Genomic DNA, 19,719 nt, shown 5'->3' on the forward strand with positions numbered 1-19,719 from the left:
AGCAGACCTAATTATAGTACAACTATGCTGCATTATATGTGTTGTTATGTTGTGCTATTGGGATCAGAGTACATATAAAGGCAGCATGTACAGTGTCTTTGCTACCGGCTGCATGATGTGAATTTATGGAAGACATTCCTGTGCAGGTTTGCAGTGACATCCAGTCATTTATATTGCTTGTAAGCTTAATTGGCATTGCTCGCTTCAAGGTAAAAACGACAAAATACATTTTATGAAGATGGGACTTTCTGACATAGTTTATTAAGGAACAATTCTGTCCATGAAATTCTGAAGGAAGAGACTGCTAACAGGATGAGACTGAGATTTTATTCTTTATTTTTGAACACAGTTCGTCATCTTTTTTTTAATGCACACCAGTCATGTCCATCTCCTAATACATGGACATATTACGTAAGCTTATTAAGGGGACACCCCCTTGTTGTCCTCTGACCCATTGCTGATTTGCTGACATGACAGTTTAGTCCACTATCCATCCATTTAAGTATCCCAGAAAAACACTTAGGATGTCCCAATACATGCTTGTCAAATGCAGCATGCTTAAAATACCTGGATGTCCTGCTACATCCGGTTGCATTTTGCAGTATGCAAACCAGCATGCTTTTTTGGCTGTTCTGACCCAGAATTCTCTGCGCAGCGGAAGTTATGACCCATCGACTGAGCCGCTGAGAGAGAACAACCAGCGATGCAACTGGTAAATTACTAAGAGGGTCAAATTCAAGGCCATTGTTTTATTGAAATAAAATGTCCCAATTGTATGCATGCTGGATGCAAACTACATACTGTTAAGGGCAACTGCAGTTTCTAGTGTAGTACAAAAGAAAATAAAGTATTTGATTTGGAATGCAGGGTATCAATTTAAAAATGTTCATACAAGCCCATGGATTCTCCAAGTCTTATTATACTGTATATCTCTACTATTCTCAGCTCAGCATGTAGCACCATGTGCTCCATACATTATGCACAATTTAAACATTGTGTCTGCATGCCTCCGGGGCTCATATGACCTTTAAGACCTTGCCTTGTAATTGGTACAAACAATTTTCTTAAATCATTTACACAGAGACCTGCATGCAACATACACAAATGCAAATATTGTATAAATCTAAGGAAACTCACGAAAACATGCAAAGCACGTAATCACTGGCCAGAGTTGTTTCTTCAACTTCCGTAACCACTTATTCCCATGATATGTATCTAATCAGCTCCATACAGTGTGCCAAAAGCCTTTTACTGAACCGTAATGGACAAAGCTCAGAGTGTGAATTTAGATTCACATCCATGTTTAAAGGGTCTGCAAAACCACTCATCACTCTTGCCCATGCATAAGTATTTTTGATTTTACCTCCATCTTTTCATGAATCTGTTCTTTGATTGTTCTTCATCCTTACACACATTCTGTTGCATCTTTATTCATTAAAACTCTCCAAACCTTTAACCAGTTGGTCAGAATTTCAGCAATTTAATTAATTCTCATTCAATGCTTTTAAGACCATGACGGTGAATGTGTAATAAGTGGACATAATTATCTGATGAATAGACAGTGGGCATTGGTCATTTTTCAGGATTAAAACGTAGTAGAAAGATGCCGTGGGGATTTTGGTTCGTACTGGTTTGGAGTGGGGGTAGGAGAGATGGAGTAATGCCAATGTTTTTTCCGGTGATGGATTTAGGACACAAGCACCACAACCCCCTCCAACCGCTGTATTCCCTCTCCCCTCTCCCCTCTCCCCTCTCCCCTCTCCCCTCTCCCCTCTCCCCTCTCCCCTCCTCCTGCATGACCAACAGACTGCACATGCATGCATAGACATCCAGCACAGATGTGTAGGAGCAGGCACATATGTATGCATGGGTTAACACTTAACACACACACACACACAGAGATGCATATAAGTACGAAGTTGGAGGGTAGGCTGAGCATTGAGCGTTCTCAAACCCCTTGACTCAACAGGCAAGCTAAAAGCCCTCAGGCCGACACACATTTACAAAATACTTACACACGCACGCACGCAACACACTCACACACACACACACACACACACACACACACACAGACCCCCTGCCTTTCCAGACTATTCAGCTGTCTATACCGAACCCCTCTGGCCAAGTGTAGCTGTCCTACAGAGAGCTGTAATGGGCAAGACCCTGTGTATTGTCGTATGCTGTCATTGTGTTCATGCACTTCATAGTTCTTGTTTTACCAATGCAGTAAAGTTAATTATTGCTCTGACCTCACAAAAATGTGACTTTGTCCGTGGGTATCAGTCTGTCAGTATCATAAGTGTGTGTGTTTGCGTATAGGATCAAGGTTAAAATCAATCATCCTTTGAAATCAGGGTTATCTGTGATTATCTCTGATGCTGCTGGTCTAAATATTGACTTACTGACACACACATACACACGCACACACACACGCACACACACACACACACACACACACACACACACACACACAAACACACAATCCATGTGGCAGAAAAATGAATAGATGGTTTTGGTGGCTACTGAGCATGCTTTCTCACATCGGCATAAGCGAACGAACATGGATGTGCTATAGATGCAGACCAAAGCTAGAATAATTTCATTTCCTTTGACCAAAAATCTATATTTTGTATTTGGCCTTTAATGGAAATCACAAGACTTGCTCTCCTCTGCCAGAAGTCAGAGTTGAACTGTTGACATGGGCTTTCTTGGAAAATAGTATTACCGGTATTTGAAAACTGCCGTCCCTTTGCTTACGTCTAAAATGCTGGCTGTTTTCAGCATTTTCAGCAATATCTTTGAAAACCTTGAAATGTAAGTTAGCAGATCCCTGTGAGGAAATAAAATAAGCTTATCCCGGCACTTTAAATCCAAGTTTGATCGTGTCCTCTGTTCACCATGGATTTGCTCTTTTTTGGCATGCCTGGGCCTTTCTGTGGTTTTGTCTGTTTCCCTTTCTTCCATCTAAGTGTAAATGTCACTGCCTGCTCTTTGTGTAGATTATACAGTAGATAAACTGTACCAGGGTGTATGGTATTATGTATTCTTCCTTGTACTAGAAATTTGAAATGTATTCAAACTGATTGGCATTCAATATCATTCCTCCTACCTTTTTTTGAAGTGTTGATTCAATTATTTCCAATTCCTTAATCATGAGTTGTTCCCATTGTTTGTGTTTACTCCCTGTTAATTAGTCAGTATGTCATTCATACAATGGTGATTTTACAATGACACAAATTGCAGGTCAATATATTATATTATAGCGCACATAACAATAGTGTAGCATGGCATTGATGCTGATGTTTTTTCTCCCTCACAGGAGGTGTGGCTACAGCAAGGCAAAGCAGGATCCTGAAGAGGAGAAGATGCACTTCCACAACGGTCATAGTAAGTTAAGAGGTGTGTGTGTGTGTGTGTGTGTGTGTGTGTGTGTGTGTGTGTGTGTGTGTGTGTGTGTGTGTGTGTGTGTGTGTGTGTGTGTGTGTGTGTGTGTGTGTGTGTGTGTGTGTGTGTGTGTGTGTGTGTGTGTGTGTGTGTGTGTGTGTGTGTGTGTGTGTGTGTGTGTGTGTGTGTGTGTGTGTCAGTTTTGCTGTGTGTGTCAGTGTCACTCTGTGTGTGTGTGTTTGTGTCACTGTGTGTGTGTGTGTGTGTGTGTGTGTGGAAGTTCACCCAAAGTTAACAATAGCCCACATGTACAGTACAGTAGAGGGTTCAGACAGTGGTCATGTCAGTATTCGTTTGTCCGCCCCCGTAGTTTCGGGCACGTTTGTGTGTGTGTTCCCATCACAGTTGACAATGTTTGATACTGCGGGCTATTCTATGAGTGTCACAGCTGCAAACCAGCCGCCAGGTTTACAGAGGACACCCAATGCTACATTGATTAATAGGCTGTGACAGCTTTATAAATATGGCCACATTTTGGCCTCGTACCCTGCTTTCCTTCTGTTGGCAATGGCATCAACTGTGCCTGGTACATCGCATTCACTCTAAAAGTGTTGCAAAGTTAGCAGCATTTTCAGGTACTTGAGTTTTGTTGCGATCACATTGTTATGTATGCATGAATTGAACTGTGTATGCATGCATTGAACTGTGTATGCAATGCTAAATAGGTGTAATAATAGCCAATGACATCTAAATGGTAATGATTTCATGTGTGTGTGTGTCTGCAGTAAAGTTCCCAGGAGTGCGAACCTACATTGACCCGCTGACCTATGAAGACCCCAACCAGGCAGTGCATGAATTTGCCCAGGAGATTGACGTCTCGTTCATCTCCATAGAGAGGATCATCGGAGCTGGTGAGTCAACGCTGTGTGTGTGTGTGTTTATGTGTGTCTCTGTGTGTGTGTCTCTGTGTGTGTGTGTGTTTCTGTGCGTGTGCGTGTGCGTGTGCGTGTGTGTGTGTGTGTGTGTGTGCGTGTGAGAGTGATAACAGTGATGTATTTAGTCTAATTTGTTCATTTTCATATGGAATGTAACCATTGTCTCATTACCTGTGGATAGTGCATCATCTTTTCTTCTGCCTGCATAAACCTCTCCTCATTAGTGTGCGTCATTGTAAAGACGCATATTAAGACACAGTCAATTAAGCCAAACACTTTGTTAGAAAATGACAGCTCACGTGGCTTTTTTTCTCAGCCCACATACACGTCAATGTTGTGCTTTCAGCAGTGCAATAGGTCTTTCAACACTGCATAGGTTATTCTCTGTTATGATAATGATGAGGACGAAGCTGAGAGAGGCCTTCCCAGTATTTATATCATTGGAGGTGTCAAATAACAGGTGTCGGGTAAGAACTATTCTGAAGATGTCCATATGGTTACAATTAGTCCCAACACTTTTGTAAAAAAATCAAATTGAATCCACGTATGTGTGTTTATATCTTTGATGTTCTATTGGGGCTCTTAATGGAATTGTTCATTGTTGCATCTAAATTTTGATTTATTTGGTGTTCACTTTTTCCACTGCTTTTCTTTACATCCAAGACTAGTTTGGGTTTGCTACTTTAATTTGAAACCACATATATGAATCAAAACAGTTGATAAATAGAATACTATAATGCTAGACTTTTATATTTAGGTCACTATAAGGTTTGTTTCACCATTAGACAAGACAGTCAAGCTCTGCCTTTTTTTGTCATGCCCTCAGGAGAGTTTGGTGAGGTGTGCAGCGGGCCACTGAGGCTGCCTGGTAAAAGAGAGATCCAGGTAGCCATCAAGACCCTGAAGGCAGGCTACACAGAGCAGCAGAGGCGGGACTTCCTGTGGGAGGCGTCAATCATGGGCCAGTTCAACCATCCAAACATCATCCGTCTGGAGGGCGTGGTCACCAAGAGTGAGTCATAAGCAATATCACCTGTTCCAAAATGTTCCACAAAGAAGAATGTCTAGCATCTAAAGGCAGAGTCAGCGATTCCTAGAGAATGCCTGAAAATCACAAGTGCATATCTCCTCACGCTCTGTAAACTGGCATGTTACCAGCTACAATAACCCCTTTCTTTACGTACCAGTTTACAGAACCTAGGCTGTGAATTAACCCCAGATTTTTTTCAGCACACACACACACACACACACACACACACACACAGCACGGACAGGTAGAGGATCAAGAGGTGATATTCACTGATATTGACAAAAAGTGATTTTGATAACAAGCCTTCTCCAGAATCACTGGCTTTACCTTTAACTGTATTAAGAGTCGTGCTGTGAAGATGTTTAGGAATCTCATGCTCAACCTGTCGGATACAAGTACATCGTCTGCTCTGGTCTGATTATCAAGCTATACTTTATCAGACTTTTCTTTTTTTAAATCCATCACAAAGTAGAATTAGAGTTTATTCAAAACGCTTCACTGTTGCCAATCTGAATGGCTGATAAGTGGCATACGTGTTAGGTTCCTTTTTCCACATCACTAAATTCTACTTTAATGTTTCCAATGCAATGTTAGGCTCATGGCGCAATATCTTTTGTTTCTCTCAACATGTGTTCTGTGTACATTATGTATGTGCTATTGACTTTGTTGTGATGTTCTCATATTTTGTCTTTTCAGGCAAGCCAGTGATGATCATAACCGAATACATGGAGAATGGATCGCTGGACACTTTCCTCAAGGTAGGAATGAGGGAGACAAGGACGGTAAAGAAAGGGCTTGTGGGTAATAGGGAGAATAAAGTGAAGGATTGTTAGGCGATGCGCAGGAGGAGTGTGAGAAAGACTAGAATGATAATAATAGGATTTAGACAGAGTGGATAATTGTAAGGGAGAAGAAGAAGTGGGTGAGGAAAACCACCATTGCTTCTTAAGAGGAAGTGTTTCAGCAGCATGTTTTGTGGGGTTTATTAAAATAAAATGTGAGTTAAGCTCTCAGACAAAGATCAGTTTTTCAGACTCACAACTGAAGTAAGTGGCGATCAGGCAGTGGGTGGAGAGACACTACTTTGCTGCTGATATGCCAAATTGGGAGGAAAATCATCAGTCAGGAAAACATTCAAATCTTCTCAAGAGTAAAATGCACCGCTGTTGGTGTAAAGAGGTCTGGTGCAATGCTAATATGTCTACCAAAGCTATCATTATTCCGATGCCTTACCTCATCATTCCACACATTCAAGCAGAAATGAACTAGATAAGAATGTGTAACGTTAGGAAGGATGGTGTGAAAGATCTTTCAAGGGGAGTTCACGATTGCTTAGTTGTGTTATGTTGTTAAAGTTGCCTTTTTCAATGCATTATATACAACATTTAGTAGTGCAGCAATCCAACAATACTAAATAATCAAATCAAAAGCCCTGTTCTGATTGTGTCTACATCATACAAATGTTAAACTTACCCTGCTAAAATGGGAATTTTTTATCTAGACCCAACAGCGAGACGGCTCACTTAGCCATGAAAATATGAAAAAGACATCTGAGAACCCACAAGAGCTGGAATCATATTTGCACTGTCTAGACAATTTAGACTTCCGCTGATGGATGATAATGAAGAGGCAGGCTGGCACATCTCTGTGTTAAGTGATCCCTCTCCAGAGCACTTGTGTGTGTATTCACTTGGTTACAGTCTGCAAGATGCTCAGTTGGCGGACAAGGCTAAATCCTGGATGAGGGAGGGGAAGAAAACAGGGGGTAAACTCCTGCAGCAGATGGCTAATGGGAGAGATGAGAGGGAAAAGGTCATACAATTGCAGCAAGACGGCAATTATGGAAATTTTTGGGGAAAGGTGAGAATAATACGTTGGTGCTCGAAGGGCAGTGCGGACTAGGGAAAAAAGACCTTTACCTGTACAAGATGTTCTCACCTATGGGCTGTGTGAAATGGAAGGACGCTGCTAGACAAAAGAAAAAGACAGAGACAGGGTGGAGGAGACATGTTACGGGGCTGTGGTCACTGGAAACTGCTGAGGTGACTGTCCTGTGTGTGTGTGTGTGTGTGTGTGTGTGTGTGTGTGTGTGTGTGTGTGTGTGTGTGTGTGTGTGTGTGTGTGTGTGTGTGTGTGTGTGTGTGTGTGTGTGTGTGTGTGTGTGTGTGTGTGTGTGTGTGTGTGTGTGTGTGTGTGTGTGTGTGTGTGTGTGTGTGTGTGTGTGTGTGTGTGTGTGTGTGTGTGTGTGTGTGTGTGTGTGTGTGTGCCTTGGGGGAGTAATACTGCATGGCCAAGAAGAGTCAGGCAGAGAAGTACAGAAAAAAAAAAAAAAAAAAAACCGCTGTGAAGTAATTACATGGATGGCTGGTGTACTGAGGCCCGGTATAAATGACGCAGCCATGAGAAGAGCAAAGGGGGCTGGTGCCTGACTGGCTCCTGGATTAAGTGTCACCGCTATGGACAATGCGCTATGAGGCTAATAACTCACATCTTTCGGGCTTAACGTCTCATTTTACATGTAAGTGCAACTGTCCTGTTAGATGGATAGCTCGCATTTGGGTTCTGGAAGGAGCAGAGGCTTAAACTGACACTGTGAGCTGTCATCGGGAGACAACGAAGAAGAAACATTCAGTAGATGGGTTTAGGAGGGGAAGAGTTGTACTGTGCTGTAATTTCTGTTTTTTTTAACAGTGTTATACAGTATAAAAGAGCTAACACCTGCTCCTCTAGCATTAAAACCGGCAAGACAAATGTTAATTTTTCTCTGGTAGCTGTTCAAACTGTACGTAGATCCTGGATCCTTTGGCTCAACCCGGTCAAGACAGGATGTTGATATATTAAACAATTCTGCAAATACCAGGATTAGGTTCAGTGGTGCCATTTTTTTTTTAGTTCTGATATATTTTTTTAATTATTACAATATGTATGCATGGAAACAACAGCACGGTTAAAGTTAGGAATATAGCTTGGTTATTGGAAGAGGAAAAATAAATATTGAATTACTATTATTAAGATTAGGCTATTAAAACACTTCACTGGAACTAAAAGAGAACTACATTTGAAATGTTTTAATAAATCCTTCTCTAGCTTCAGAGAAAGATGTCAGAAGTCTGATAAATTGCCTCACGTGGAGAATATACGTTTGAAAATGGAAAAAAATACTAGGGTTATCTGCTATTGGTGTGACAGTGTAATCAGCAATTGAGTTACAAGTGTTGACATAAAAGAGAAATGTTTGAAATAAGAGCAGATATCTCTAGTTCTGCTGCATTAGGTTTAATTATTTTCTTTAAACAGTCCATCAGGAGTCCGACAATGTTATTATAGAGTCTTTCTAGATCAATGGAGCACCTGTTAAAGTCTGCTAGCTCTTGTCAAGGAGGTTCTGCCTGACTAGCATGCAAAGGTACTCAAGAAGTACATTCTGTCCTCATCGAAAATATTTTTTGCCCCACAATTTCCCCTTGGTTATTGAAAGAGCTTATTAATATTTGGATATGGAGATTTGAAGGTCCCTAAAGAGAAGAAGGCTTAGTATGTGCTTAAAATGAGGGAAAAAAGGCACTTCTCAGCTGGTTTCTCTACCATAATATATGGATGTTATAATATACAGAGCAGGACAGCTAGTGTGGGCACATGTGGGAGGAATGGCCTGAGGTACATTAGTGCACAGGTGAATAAATGGCCATTATTATTTCCATGGAACGTAGGAAATTGTACTCATCAGATAATGTATTATTTAATATGTATATTTCCAGCAATGAGAAGTGTAAATGAGAGTAAGCTGCCATGATGTGCTTAACCTCAAATCCCTCCTCAATTTCGCACATGCAGAGTTGTGTCTTTATTGCCGTAATGCGAGTAGCAGTAATTGGCTTTTTGGTCATGCTAGAAGGCAACCTTTAAGCGGCCGTTAACAGACTACTTATGCTATCATTTTTCAATGCAGAGGTCACACTTGTCCTCGTGCTTTTGCCTTTCCATATTATATTTACCCACAGCTAAGGCTATCGCCGTTGAACCACATATTTTCACTGCAGTTTTTCCAGACAGTTATTAATGTCAACCCACGAGGGAAATAGTGCATGTATAATACAGAGTCATAATGCAGTGTCGACACTATGGAGGAGCACTGCAGTGACAACATGCCACATAATTGAAAGTGCATATCCTGGCTCAACAGCGTTACCGGTAGGCACAGGCAGTTAGGCAAATTATATATGACTTATTTTAGCTGAAGCAGTTTGGATTTAAATATTTGTCAGGTGATATTATCCCTGTCATGGTTTATTATACTACCTTCTGAATGCTGTTCACTGCTCTCATAAACCGTATACAATGGTTTAACTAAATATACCATAATATCAAAAAGCATATATTTTTTTCTGTGTTTGTCCCTTCTTCTTTAGAAAAATGATGCTCAGTTTACTGTAATCCAGCTGGTTGGTATGCTGCGGGGGATAGCATCGGGCATGAGGTACACACACACACACACACACACACAAACACACACACACACACACACACACACACACACACACACACACACACACACACACACACACACACACACATAAACACACACACAGTGTTTGACTGAAAACATCATTGCGGCCCAGTGTTTAATCCCCTCCCTTTGTGTGGATAACTGCAGGTACCTGTCCGACATGGGCTACGTCCACCGGGATTTGGCGGCCCGTAACATTCTGGTCAACAGTAACCTGGTGTGTAAAGTGTCTGATTTCGGCTTGTCCCGAGTCCTGGAGGATGACCCGGAGGCTGTGTACACCACACGGGTAAGACTGGGCACGTTTTTGTTGACATGATAGGGACTGCAACTGACTATTTACTTTGTAAATGAGTCTGTACATTATCATTTCAATGAATCAAGTCTAAAAGGCTTGTGACAATTTTCCCAGAGCCCAGGTTGAGGAACACAGGAACATTTTTGACAATTTATAATGATATAAAAAAGGACAAACGTAGCAAATGCTCCCATATGTGAGCTGTTAGCCTTCATTATGTTCACACTTTTGCTTTTTAAAAGACTGAAAACAATGAATCTATGGTCATTTTTACTTCGATCGACCAATTAAAAAAGAAAGATTGATTCGGCACTAGTGTGAAAGAGGAAGGCGAAGGGTAAACCAGAGGACACGCTGTTGTGTCTTTGAAGATATTTATATCTAATCCGCTGTGTGTATATGTGCGCTGTGTGCAGTGATGCTGGCCTATCAGACTTCGGATTAACTAGAAAACTCTTGACACGACAACAGTCAAACCGGATACACACAAAGATACAAGCACACACACACACATACACACACACACACGCACACGCACACGCACACACACGCAGCGGGTTTTAAATTGAGCTATGTGTCCCAGGCTGAGTGGCGTCCTGGCTGACGGGCCGCTTCCTGCAGGAGAAGGGCCAATTAGTACTCAGTCTCTCTGCAACACTCAATTAGCACCGAGTCTTGCTGCCTTCGCGCCAAATATTCTGTCATTCACCTCTCGCTGCCAGGCTACATCTCTCCTCTCTCTCTCTCTATCTCTCGCTCTCGCTCTCTCTCTTTCTCGCTCGCTCACCCTTTCCGGTGAGAATAACAAATTTCACACCCTTCAAATAATCAGACCCCGCGACATACCGCTGCTGTGTTCATCAATACTGCATCGAGCTAATTTTACCACTCATCAGCGGAAAGCACATGTTTTTCCTGTGGAACCCAGCAGTCATCCCGGGAACCTTCCTATCCCTTTTGCAATGAAAGCGCGATAATGAAGATGAGAAAAATAAAAACGAAGTAGCGGACTCTCCGGGCCACCCGACAGTTAGCACAGGGAGATTGCGATATATAAAGTGAAACTTGGTGTGGTGAATGTGCTCCCAAATTGGTATTCATTAGTGTAATTGTGGGGTTGGACCGCACGTGGCGGCAGAAGTGTCTCTATTAAGGGTCTGTTCTGGTTTTTTTGTCTTTGTGTAACAAAAACGTAAAACTTTTGAATGACTGCAGCTGTATTTATATGCTGGAAGGTCATTTGTGGCATCATAGTTATTTTTATCAAGCATTGCTGTATTTTGCATTATCCCATAAATGTGCTTGCTTTGTTGTCACAGGGAGGGAAGATTCCTATTCGCTGGACGGCTCCAGAGGCGATCGCCTACAGGAAGTTCACTTCAGCCAGCGACGTGTGGAGCTACGGGATCGTCATGTGGGAGGTGATGTCGTATGGAGAGAGGCCGTACTGGGAGATGTCCAATCAAGATGTAAGTTTGATATGACATTCCTATGGAAATTGGTAGTCTGCAATGCTGTATGTTTTTGTTCACTCTGAAGCATGTTTATTTTTTCGCCTTTTGGGTGGTCCGTACAAACGGCACATGGACTTGTAGTTGTATAGAGTTCCCTTTTTTCTCACTAATTAACAATCGTGTTTGTTTATAACTGTAAGAAAAACGAACACAATGAAAACTCACTGGGGAGGGGACTACCTTTTGGCTTTGTAGCTTTATATTTCAATATAAAGACTAGAAGTATGTTCTTTTTGTTAAGCTTTTGCTTCAAGTACCTTAAAGGAAATACAGTTGAGAGAGCAGTTTTTGTCAATTGCTGTTTCCGAAAGTCAAGAATGAATTTTGAACAAATTCATAAAAAAATACTCCTACTCATACTACTCGAATGATCAACTCTTCAGCTCAAAAAATGCCATGCTAGGAGGATTCTAAAAAAAAACATACAAACTGAACAACTTAAAGCTGTACATCCTGAATACAACTCTATAAACTTTTTCCGCCCACAGCATACAATCTGTGTAGTGTGCTTGCATGCAACATTTACTTCCATTAGAGTAGGGAGTGCATTGTTCTCCTCGGGACTTGACAGTGGGTTGATATAATGAGGGTTTGTGCCGGAACCTATTATTATAAATCTATTACTGCAAAGTGGTGACAATGAGAATGAATAGCTTTAATGGGAGCCCAAACAGAGACATTGTGTGATGCAGAAAAAAAAGGCGTGCGTAAGCAAAAGGAGTGAATACAGGTGAATACACACAGCGGTGCAGCGCGATGCAAAACAAAACACGTGGCAGGTGGAAAACAGCAGTCTGCCCACTCACTTAGGCTACCTTTGTATCAACCATTAGCACTTAAGCTTTTTTAGATGCGGAAATGTATATCCTGATTGCAGCATTATTCCCGTTCTTTTTGAAAATATTTTGAACAATACTAAATTTAAACACTTCTAAATGAATGGCTGTTGAGTGAACTGTTATAGCTGTAGTGACAGAGCCCTACTCAGCTAAATACCCAAATGACCTGCATGTGACTGTTCATCAAAGAGGAGACGGAGAGAGAGTGAGTCAGGGAAGAAGAGGAAGAAATATGCTGGTGAAAAGAGGAGGAGATGCTGGCATTGCCTTGCAACCCGGAGGTCATTTGAATGACTAGTGCAATCGTGTCACATGACGATGAATCAGTGTATAGCATGTTATTTAGCCAGCACACTCAAGCATGCACCCGTTTCCCACCCGCCCATAGGCACACACACACACACACACACACACACACACACACACACATATGCACACACACAAACAAACAAACACACACACACACACACACACACACACAACCACATATGCACGCACATCCCTCGAATGACCTCTTCAACCCCCCCCCACCCCCCACCCGTCCCCGTCCTCGCCCTTTTTGGTTATTAGGCCGTCTGTCTCGGAGAAGTCTGGAGAGGGAGAGAGAGGGGAGGAGAGGAGGATGAGAGGATGGCAGAGGAGAAGACGTTTGATGTTTAATTGAAAGTGTTATGCTGGATTTTCTCTGATCTGTGCCAGAGAGAGTGCGGGCATGCAGGCTCCTCTCTCTCACACTCTCTTTCTCCAAGCTCCGAACTCCTCCTGCCTCTTCCCATTTCTAGCCCCTTTTCCCTTCCACACTTCCCTCTCTCTCTTCCTTTCTTTTGTCTCTCCAAAAAAAACTGCAATCTCTCTCTGTATATTCTGCCTTGCCTCTCGTACGCCCACTCTTCCTTTTTCCCCTCTCTGATCTTTCCTCCCTGCCAGTCAGCTGTGTGTTCTTCTCCCTATCGGCGCCCGGCGATGACTCGATGCTGAGCTTCTCTATCTCGCTGTGTGTGTGTGTGTGTGTGTGTGTGTGCGTGCGTGTGTGTCTGTCTGTGTGCGCGTGTTCGTGTGTGCTCTTACCTCTGTCTTTTGTGTGAATTTGACACAAGTAAAGGCTGTCATGAACTCAACAAATCAATTCCCTCCAAGCGTATTGCACTGGTAGCAGAACTATGCGCCGAGAACTCCAGCATGCTTTTCCACTGCAGGGTCTAACGGATATAGAGCTAGGTTTATTTATTATTCATCTGACTCAATTTTTAGCCCCCCAAAATAATATTTCAGTTATGCAGTACTGCTTGTATTTTACTCACGGGTATGATTAACTGGGCGATGCAGCGTGTAAAATATACAAATAATGTGTTTATGGTGTGTTACAATGTTGATTCTCACGGGGGGATTTGTTTTTTGCCTTACCAACTTGATTGATGTTTGAGTATGGGGTCATATGGAGAGCAGCAACTACCTGGGGAGGTTGGGAGTACAATAACTTCTGAAGTTTCTTGTGTCCTGCTGTGAAAAAAAGGTATCACGTTTGAGCGGCAGACATGTTGGAAATGGTTAATTGTATTAATTTTAGGCTCCGTATCCATAGCCATATATTTTCTCATATATGCCACTCTCTCTCCCTTAGTTGTGAGCTCTCGTTGTCCATCTCTTTTAAATGGAATAAAGGTGATAGGGCGGATTTGTGTGTGTGTGGCGTCATCATAAAACCTCATAACTCTCCTCTTAAAACACATGCAGTCAGCTGGTCGGTCAGTGCTGTTCACTTTACGGACAAAATTGTGTCGACTTTAAAAACTGATCAATGCATGTTAAACATTAATCAAGATTCAGTAACTGCTCGGCTAAGAATCATGAATACCAAAGGCCATGTCTAATAAGGTGAGAAATGATTATGCCCCCAATCCATCAAAACATAGTTAAATAGTCAGGTTGAGTGAGCTGATGATTTGGTTTTAATGGAAGACGACTGGATGGGACGCTGATGGTTAGGGTTGGTTGCACATTATCTTATGTGAGCTTGTACAGGAGGCTTAAGCATACGTTGTGCATGTCATTTTTATTACGTTTTATTTTCTATGTGTTTTCCCTGGCTGCAAGACAAATTTCTATTGGGGTTTTATAAAGTGAAGGTGTAGCAGTTCCAAGTATGGAGACATACATGGGTCTTTGGAGTTGTACTGCTCTATGGTTTCCATTCTGTTAACCCTAACCCTTGTGTACTGTAAATAGGTTGTTACTCTTTGACTCTTTCCCTCTATCTCACTACTACTGTTTCTCAACTTCTTAAAGGAGAAGTCATTTGTATAAGGTATTGTCCTACATCGTGGCATTTACAAAGCTAACCTCTTCCTGTCTCCATCCATACCCATCTTTCTGTCTGATTGCAGGTGATAAAGGCAGTAGAGGAGAGCTACAGGTTGCCAGGTCCTATGGACTGCCCTGAGGCTCTGTATCACCTAATGATGGACTGTTGGCAGCGAGAACGCAGCACCCGCCCCAAGTTTGACGAGATTGTCTGTCTACTAGACAAGCTCATTCGCAACCCCAGCTCGTTAAAAAAACTGGTCAACTCCTCACACAGGTATGGATTCACACCACACAAAAACATAATTTCTATTTTGGCTATTTGAAATGGAGATGTTAATTGCTTGGATACAAGTGGCATGGTCATGTTTTTTCTTGTTTAAGAATAGGTTTACGAATTTAGACATTTAAATTTGAAAGCCACACACACTAGACACAAAAAGTATTTTTGGGGATTGATGAGGCAAACATTTACACTAGTATAAGATGTTAATATATATTTTTATCAACATTATAACATGTTTCAGAAATGTGTTCCCGCTACTTTCTAGTAAACTTGTATTTATTTTTTTAAAGAGGGGGAACATTTTATCTTTGAAATGCATTGTGTTTTAATTGACCAATTCATATTTAAGTGAATTAAAATCCAGCGTTGCAAGTTAATAGTCATAGATTGTTTGGATGAAATTTAAACAGAGTATCCATTTAAATCTTGTGTGACTGCATAATTAAATCAGTATGGACATAGTCACTAACGGCTGCATGCCGCTAAAGAAGAGGAGAGGAATAAATGAAAGTAGCTCACTTTCCCTAAAAGTACACATTAGTGTGAATTGTATTCAGTGGGGTTTCCTTTTGATTATCGCAACATTTGAACATTCAATTAGTAATTCCCCACTATGTATATGCATTGCATTAGTGGATAATGGCATGCAATGTCTCTAAGTGCTCGGAAGCAGACATTTAATCAGACACCCTCAATACCTTATTTTCTTTGCAGAGGTAATGAAATAATGTGTGATGTTTTGTCTACCTTTCTCTTTTCCCCTTCCTCGCTCACACGCACACACAGACACACACACACACAGACACAGAAGTACACTTATTAAATCAATGCCATGTCTAACAGCCCATGCAATAACATATGACAGTTAGCTATGATGAAACGGACGCCAATGAGGATAGTGTTTGTTCCGCATGGGACTCCTCTTGTAGCTACAGCGTGGAGAATAGTGTTAGCTAGCGTGAACATTTCTTATAATAGCACGGAGAGCTCTATTTGTTAGCAGAAAGAGTGAGCTGAATGTCAAAGTTTTTGGAAAATAACCTTTTTTCCACTTTGCTTGCTGGTGCATAAGTAGCATCATGAAGCCTCCACTGCTAACTGTCAGGACTTTTGAGCTCAAACCTGGGGCTTCAAACTGTAGTTGATTAGACAGTGAATGCATCTCCACGGGGCCGGTGACAATTAAGTCCTTTTAATCTGACAGTCTGTCAGCCTAACAATGGATACTGTTTGAAATAATCTTGGGCTTTAATTTGATGACTGTCTCACTGCATGCTAATCTACCCACCAGGGTTTCCAACCTGTTAGTCGAGCATGCCAGTGTTGAAGGGGACGGCAGCACTAGTATCCAGACTGTAGGGGAGTGGCTTGACTCCATCAAGATGGGCCGCTACACTGAGCTCTTCATGGAAGGAGGTTACTCTACACTGGAGACAGTGGCTCAGATGACATCAGAGTAAGGCCACTTACTCACATACAAACAAACACGCACTATAACATGTACCCACGCATATATTCTCTGGGTTTATTCACACTTGTTTCTGTCTCTTGGATGCTACGTTGCCACTACAATGCAATAGGGTTCAATAATTTAGTTTGTGGGACTTACAGTAGTGAAGAATTACATTTAAAAAAAATCAACAGCAGGTTATCCCACGTTACTTTGGATAATCCACAGATTTCACTGCCATGCATTTTTCATTATATCTATTTCTTAAGAACTTCCTCCTTAAAAGAAGATTGGGTGGTCTGACCATTTAAAGTTCAAAATGTAGTACAATTACATGAACAAGACTCAAATGAAACAAAATGTAGTCAAATTACATGATCAATACTCAAATGCAACAATCACATGTGTAATGCAGTTTTAAGGACACTTACTGCATCAGATACAGCACATTACAATACATTGTTCATTATTACAGGGTTTTCCTTAGTTCACAGAAGTAATGAACATTGTCAAAACACATGTTGAGGGTCAAAGCAAAATGAGAATACAGTATATAGTACAAGGTTGCAAGCTTCTGAAAAAACAATCAGTTTTAAATTGTTTAAGGGTATCAGGGAATTTGCAGTACGAGTAAGGTTATATATTAATTATCTTTTTTTACAACAACACTAGGCCACACCATCAATAAACATGGCATCATAAAACTAATTGTCTAAAATATCAAAAAATTGTAGGGAAAATGTATACAACTTTAAGTATGGTACTTTTTATCATTTGCATCATTTATTTTACTTCATTTGTGTCCAGACTGCTTGATAAATGTGTTGTTGTTTGTGTGCTGTTTTCCAGGGATTTGCGAAGAGTAGGAGTGAACCTGGCTGGACATCAGAAAAAAATCATCACTAGTATTCAGGAGATGAGAGTCCATATGAACACCACCAACTCTGGTGTAAACATCTGATGTATATGTACAGTCATGCACACGCACATACACGCATATAAACGTACACACAATATATGGACCTAGTATGTGGCGAAAAGACTTGTTTGCTGTTGGACCTAGAGCGGCTTAGCACTTTCTATGGACAAGGGAAACCCAGTGTTTATGGATCTTAACTGAAAGATGCACATTTGTGTGGCTCTTGTGTGTGGAGTTTGCTTGTGGTGTCATTGGGGATATTTGACATTGCAACACTGAAACCAAACCAACCTTGGACTGAACTGAGTGGTGCTACATGAAGGGAACACGATAGTGAGCTAAGCTGAAGTGAAGACTATTCATTCTAAATGTAACATTCGTGTGAATCTTGGGGATTTTTATATCTCTTGCACTGTTTGGATTCTCTCAGATCAAACATGAAACTAAGACCGCTCTGAGAGCACCCAGCACTTTTTGGCCGTATCACATGTATGGGACTTTCATGCAGCGGGCCCAAACTGAACTCTTTCAGCCCGTCTCAGGTGATCTGACCCCAGTGGATCTGAACAGTATCGACCTTTTCTCTGGCAAATATTCTCTGGAACTCTCACAGTTTGATCACGAGTCATTGAATTGAACACCATTCTCAGGCAGGGTAAACATGTCATAATGGACCGGGAGAAGAGTCTAGATCAGTTTTAGTATTTGCTTTGCCATTGGGTTGCTTGGCGTTTACCTTTTTTGAAAGGTGTCCATGCCACAAGACCACAGTTGTAATCTAGCTGTACAACTCATTGAAGGTCCAGACCCATACACAGCATAATTTACATCATTATCCTCCAAAGTAATGCAAGACTGGCCAGTGACGTGGGAACCCTCTTGAAATGGTTTTCTCAAGAAAAGTGTGGGTCTTAATGAACTTACAAAATAAGAATAGTCTGAAAAAGATATTATGGTTTTGGATACTCTATAACTGGCTGAATGTATAGCACTACACAGAACAGAACGCTCAGTTGCAGCATAAACCTGTTATGTGGCATATGAATTGAATGTGGCAATAGGACCATTCTGGTCCTTCAAACCAGCTTCTGCATGAAGCCGCAGATTATGTAAGGGAATAGCTTTCTGTCATCTCTGTAGGGATATCCGCACAGATCTTGATGGGTTCCTAAAGAACCCACTTAAAGTGAAGTAAAAAATCAGCTCCTAAACCATGCAGATTCTAATTTATAATGGCCTCATCTACTGGAGACTTCATGCATGTTTTTTGTGGAACAGTTAGTCAGATGCCTTTTGTTAAGGTTCTGGCAACAATTTCACACTTTGAAATCAGTCACACATCAGGATCAGACATTCAAATGAAACAGTCACACAGGTTCCAATGGAAATGTCACTTGATGTCCATGGACACTTCCTGCATGATTCAGTTGGAGAATTCCATCCAATGAAACTTTCCTCTTGGAAATACAGTACATGGAAAGTTCAGCCGATCCTGACAGAACATTTGTTCATGTAATAATGGAAATGCCATTCAGATTCTAATGGAAAGGATCACTCAGATAGTGGGACTGCTTATTGATATTCAAATGGTACCTTTGCTCGGATTTTAATGGAATCTCTACTAGGATCCCAATGCAGCCTTCACTCAAGAGTGCACTCAGATGTTCATGGAGCCTATAATTACAACCGACAAACCTTCAGGTCGCACAGAAAACCCTCAGCAATATGTTCAGTTCACCAGAGTCTCTCTCCACCACATGTCTGCCACACCACAATAAACCTCACTCTTACAGGACTGCTGAGAATAGGGGAGGTAATATTGATCAACTTGATAATCATTCATTTATTTCTACTTGTTTAAAAAAAGAAATGAGCATAAATGATGCAGACAGTTTGTGTTTCATCATTATATTCCCCCTTGGACTACTGAGCAGCTCTGCCAACATGTCTTTGATGTATATAATGTGTTATATATTTAAAGCAGGGAGCGCTGTTCTTCTGTCTACCATCATGTGGACAGGTTGGTATTGATCAAGCATCTCAGAGTAGTACGTAAATAGTAAATAGTGACAAATATTCTAAATCAGCATTCCTGCTACTTAGACCTGGGCCACTGTCATTTGGGGACAACCAGCACATCTGTCCCATGCATAAGGGTGCCCTTAAGGGTATGCAGAATTATCAAATATATATTCATGTTATATTGTTTGTTATTGTGTTTCATTTCGAGTTTTGGTGCAAGACCTAGAAATATTT

At 41.3% G+C, this 19,719-nt stretch overlaps 1 protein-coding gene across 1 annotated transcript in view; it reads left to right on the forward strand.

Moving 5' to 3' along the window:
• Positions 1 to 17,505, forward strand: part of epha5 (EPH receptor A5) — a gene marked incomplete at both ends in the record, with an annotated part of 58,295 nt that extends 40,790 nt beyond the window's left edge. Inside the window, 10 exons of the mRNA XM_080047309.1 lie at positions 3,320 to 3,387; positions 4,170 to 4,295; positions 5,146 to 5,331; positions 6,046 to 6,107; positions 9,759 to 9,826; positions 10,004 to 10,145; positions 11,474 to 11,623; positions 14,892 to 15,085; positions 16,386 to 16,550; positions 17,394 to 17,505. Of these exons, the coding sequence (XP_079903435.1) occupies positions 3,320 to 3,387; positions 4,170 to 4,295; positions 5,146 to 5,331; positions 6,046 to 6,107; positions 9,759 to 9,826; positions 10,004 to 10,145; positions 11,474 to 11,623; positions 14,892 to 15,085; positions 16,386 to 16,550; positions 17,394 to 17,505 (1,273 nt within the window). The remainder of the gene's footprint in view (positions 1 to 3,319; positions 3,388 to 4,169; positions 4,296 to 5,145; positions 5,332 to 6,045; positions 6,108 to 9,758; positions 9,827 to 10,003; positions 10,146 to 11,473; positions 11,624 to 14,891; positions 15,086 to 16,385; positions 16,551 to 17,393) is intronic.
• Positions 17,506 to 19,719: the final 2,214 nt, after the last annotated feature.

The sequence above is a fragment of the Ammodytes marinus genome (assembly GCF_949987685.1).
Source record: "Ammodytes marinus genome assembly, chromosome: 18".
Taxonomy (NCBI): domain Eukaryota; kingdom Metazoa; phylum Chordata; class Actinopteri; order Uranoscopiformes; family Ammodytidae; genus Ammodytes; species Ammodytes marinus.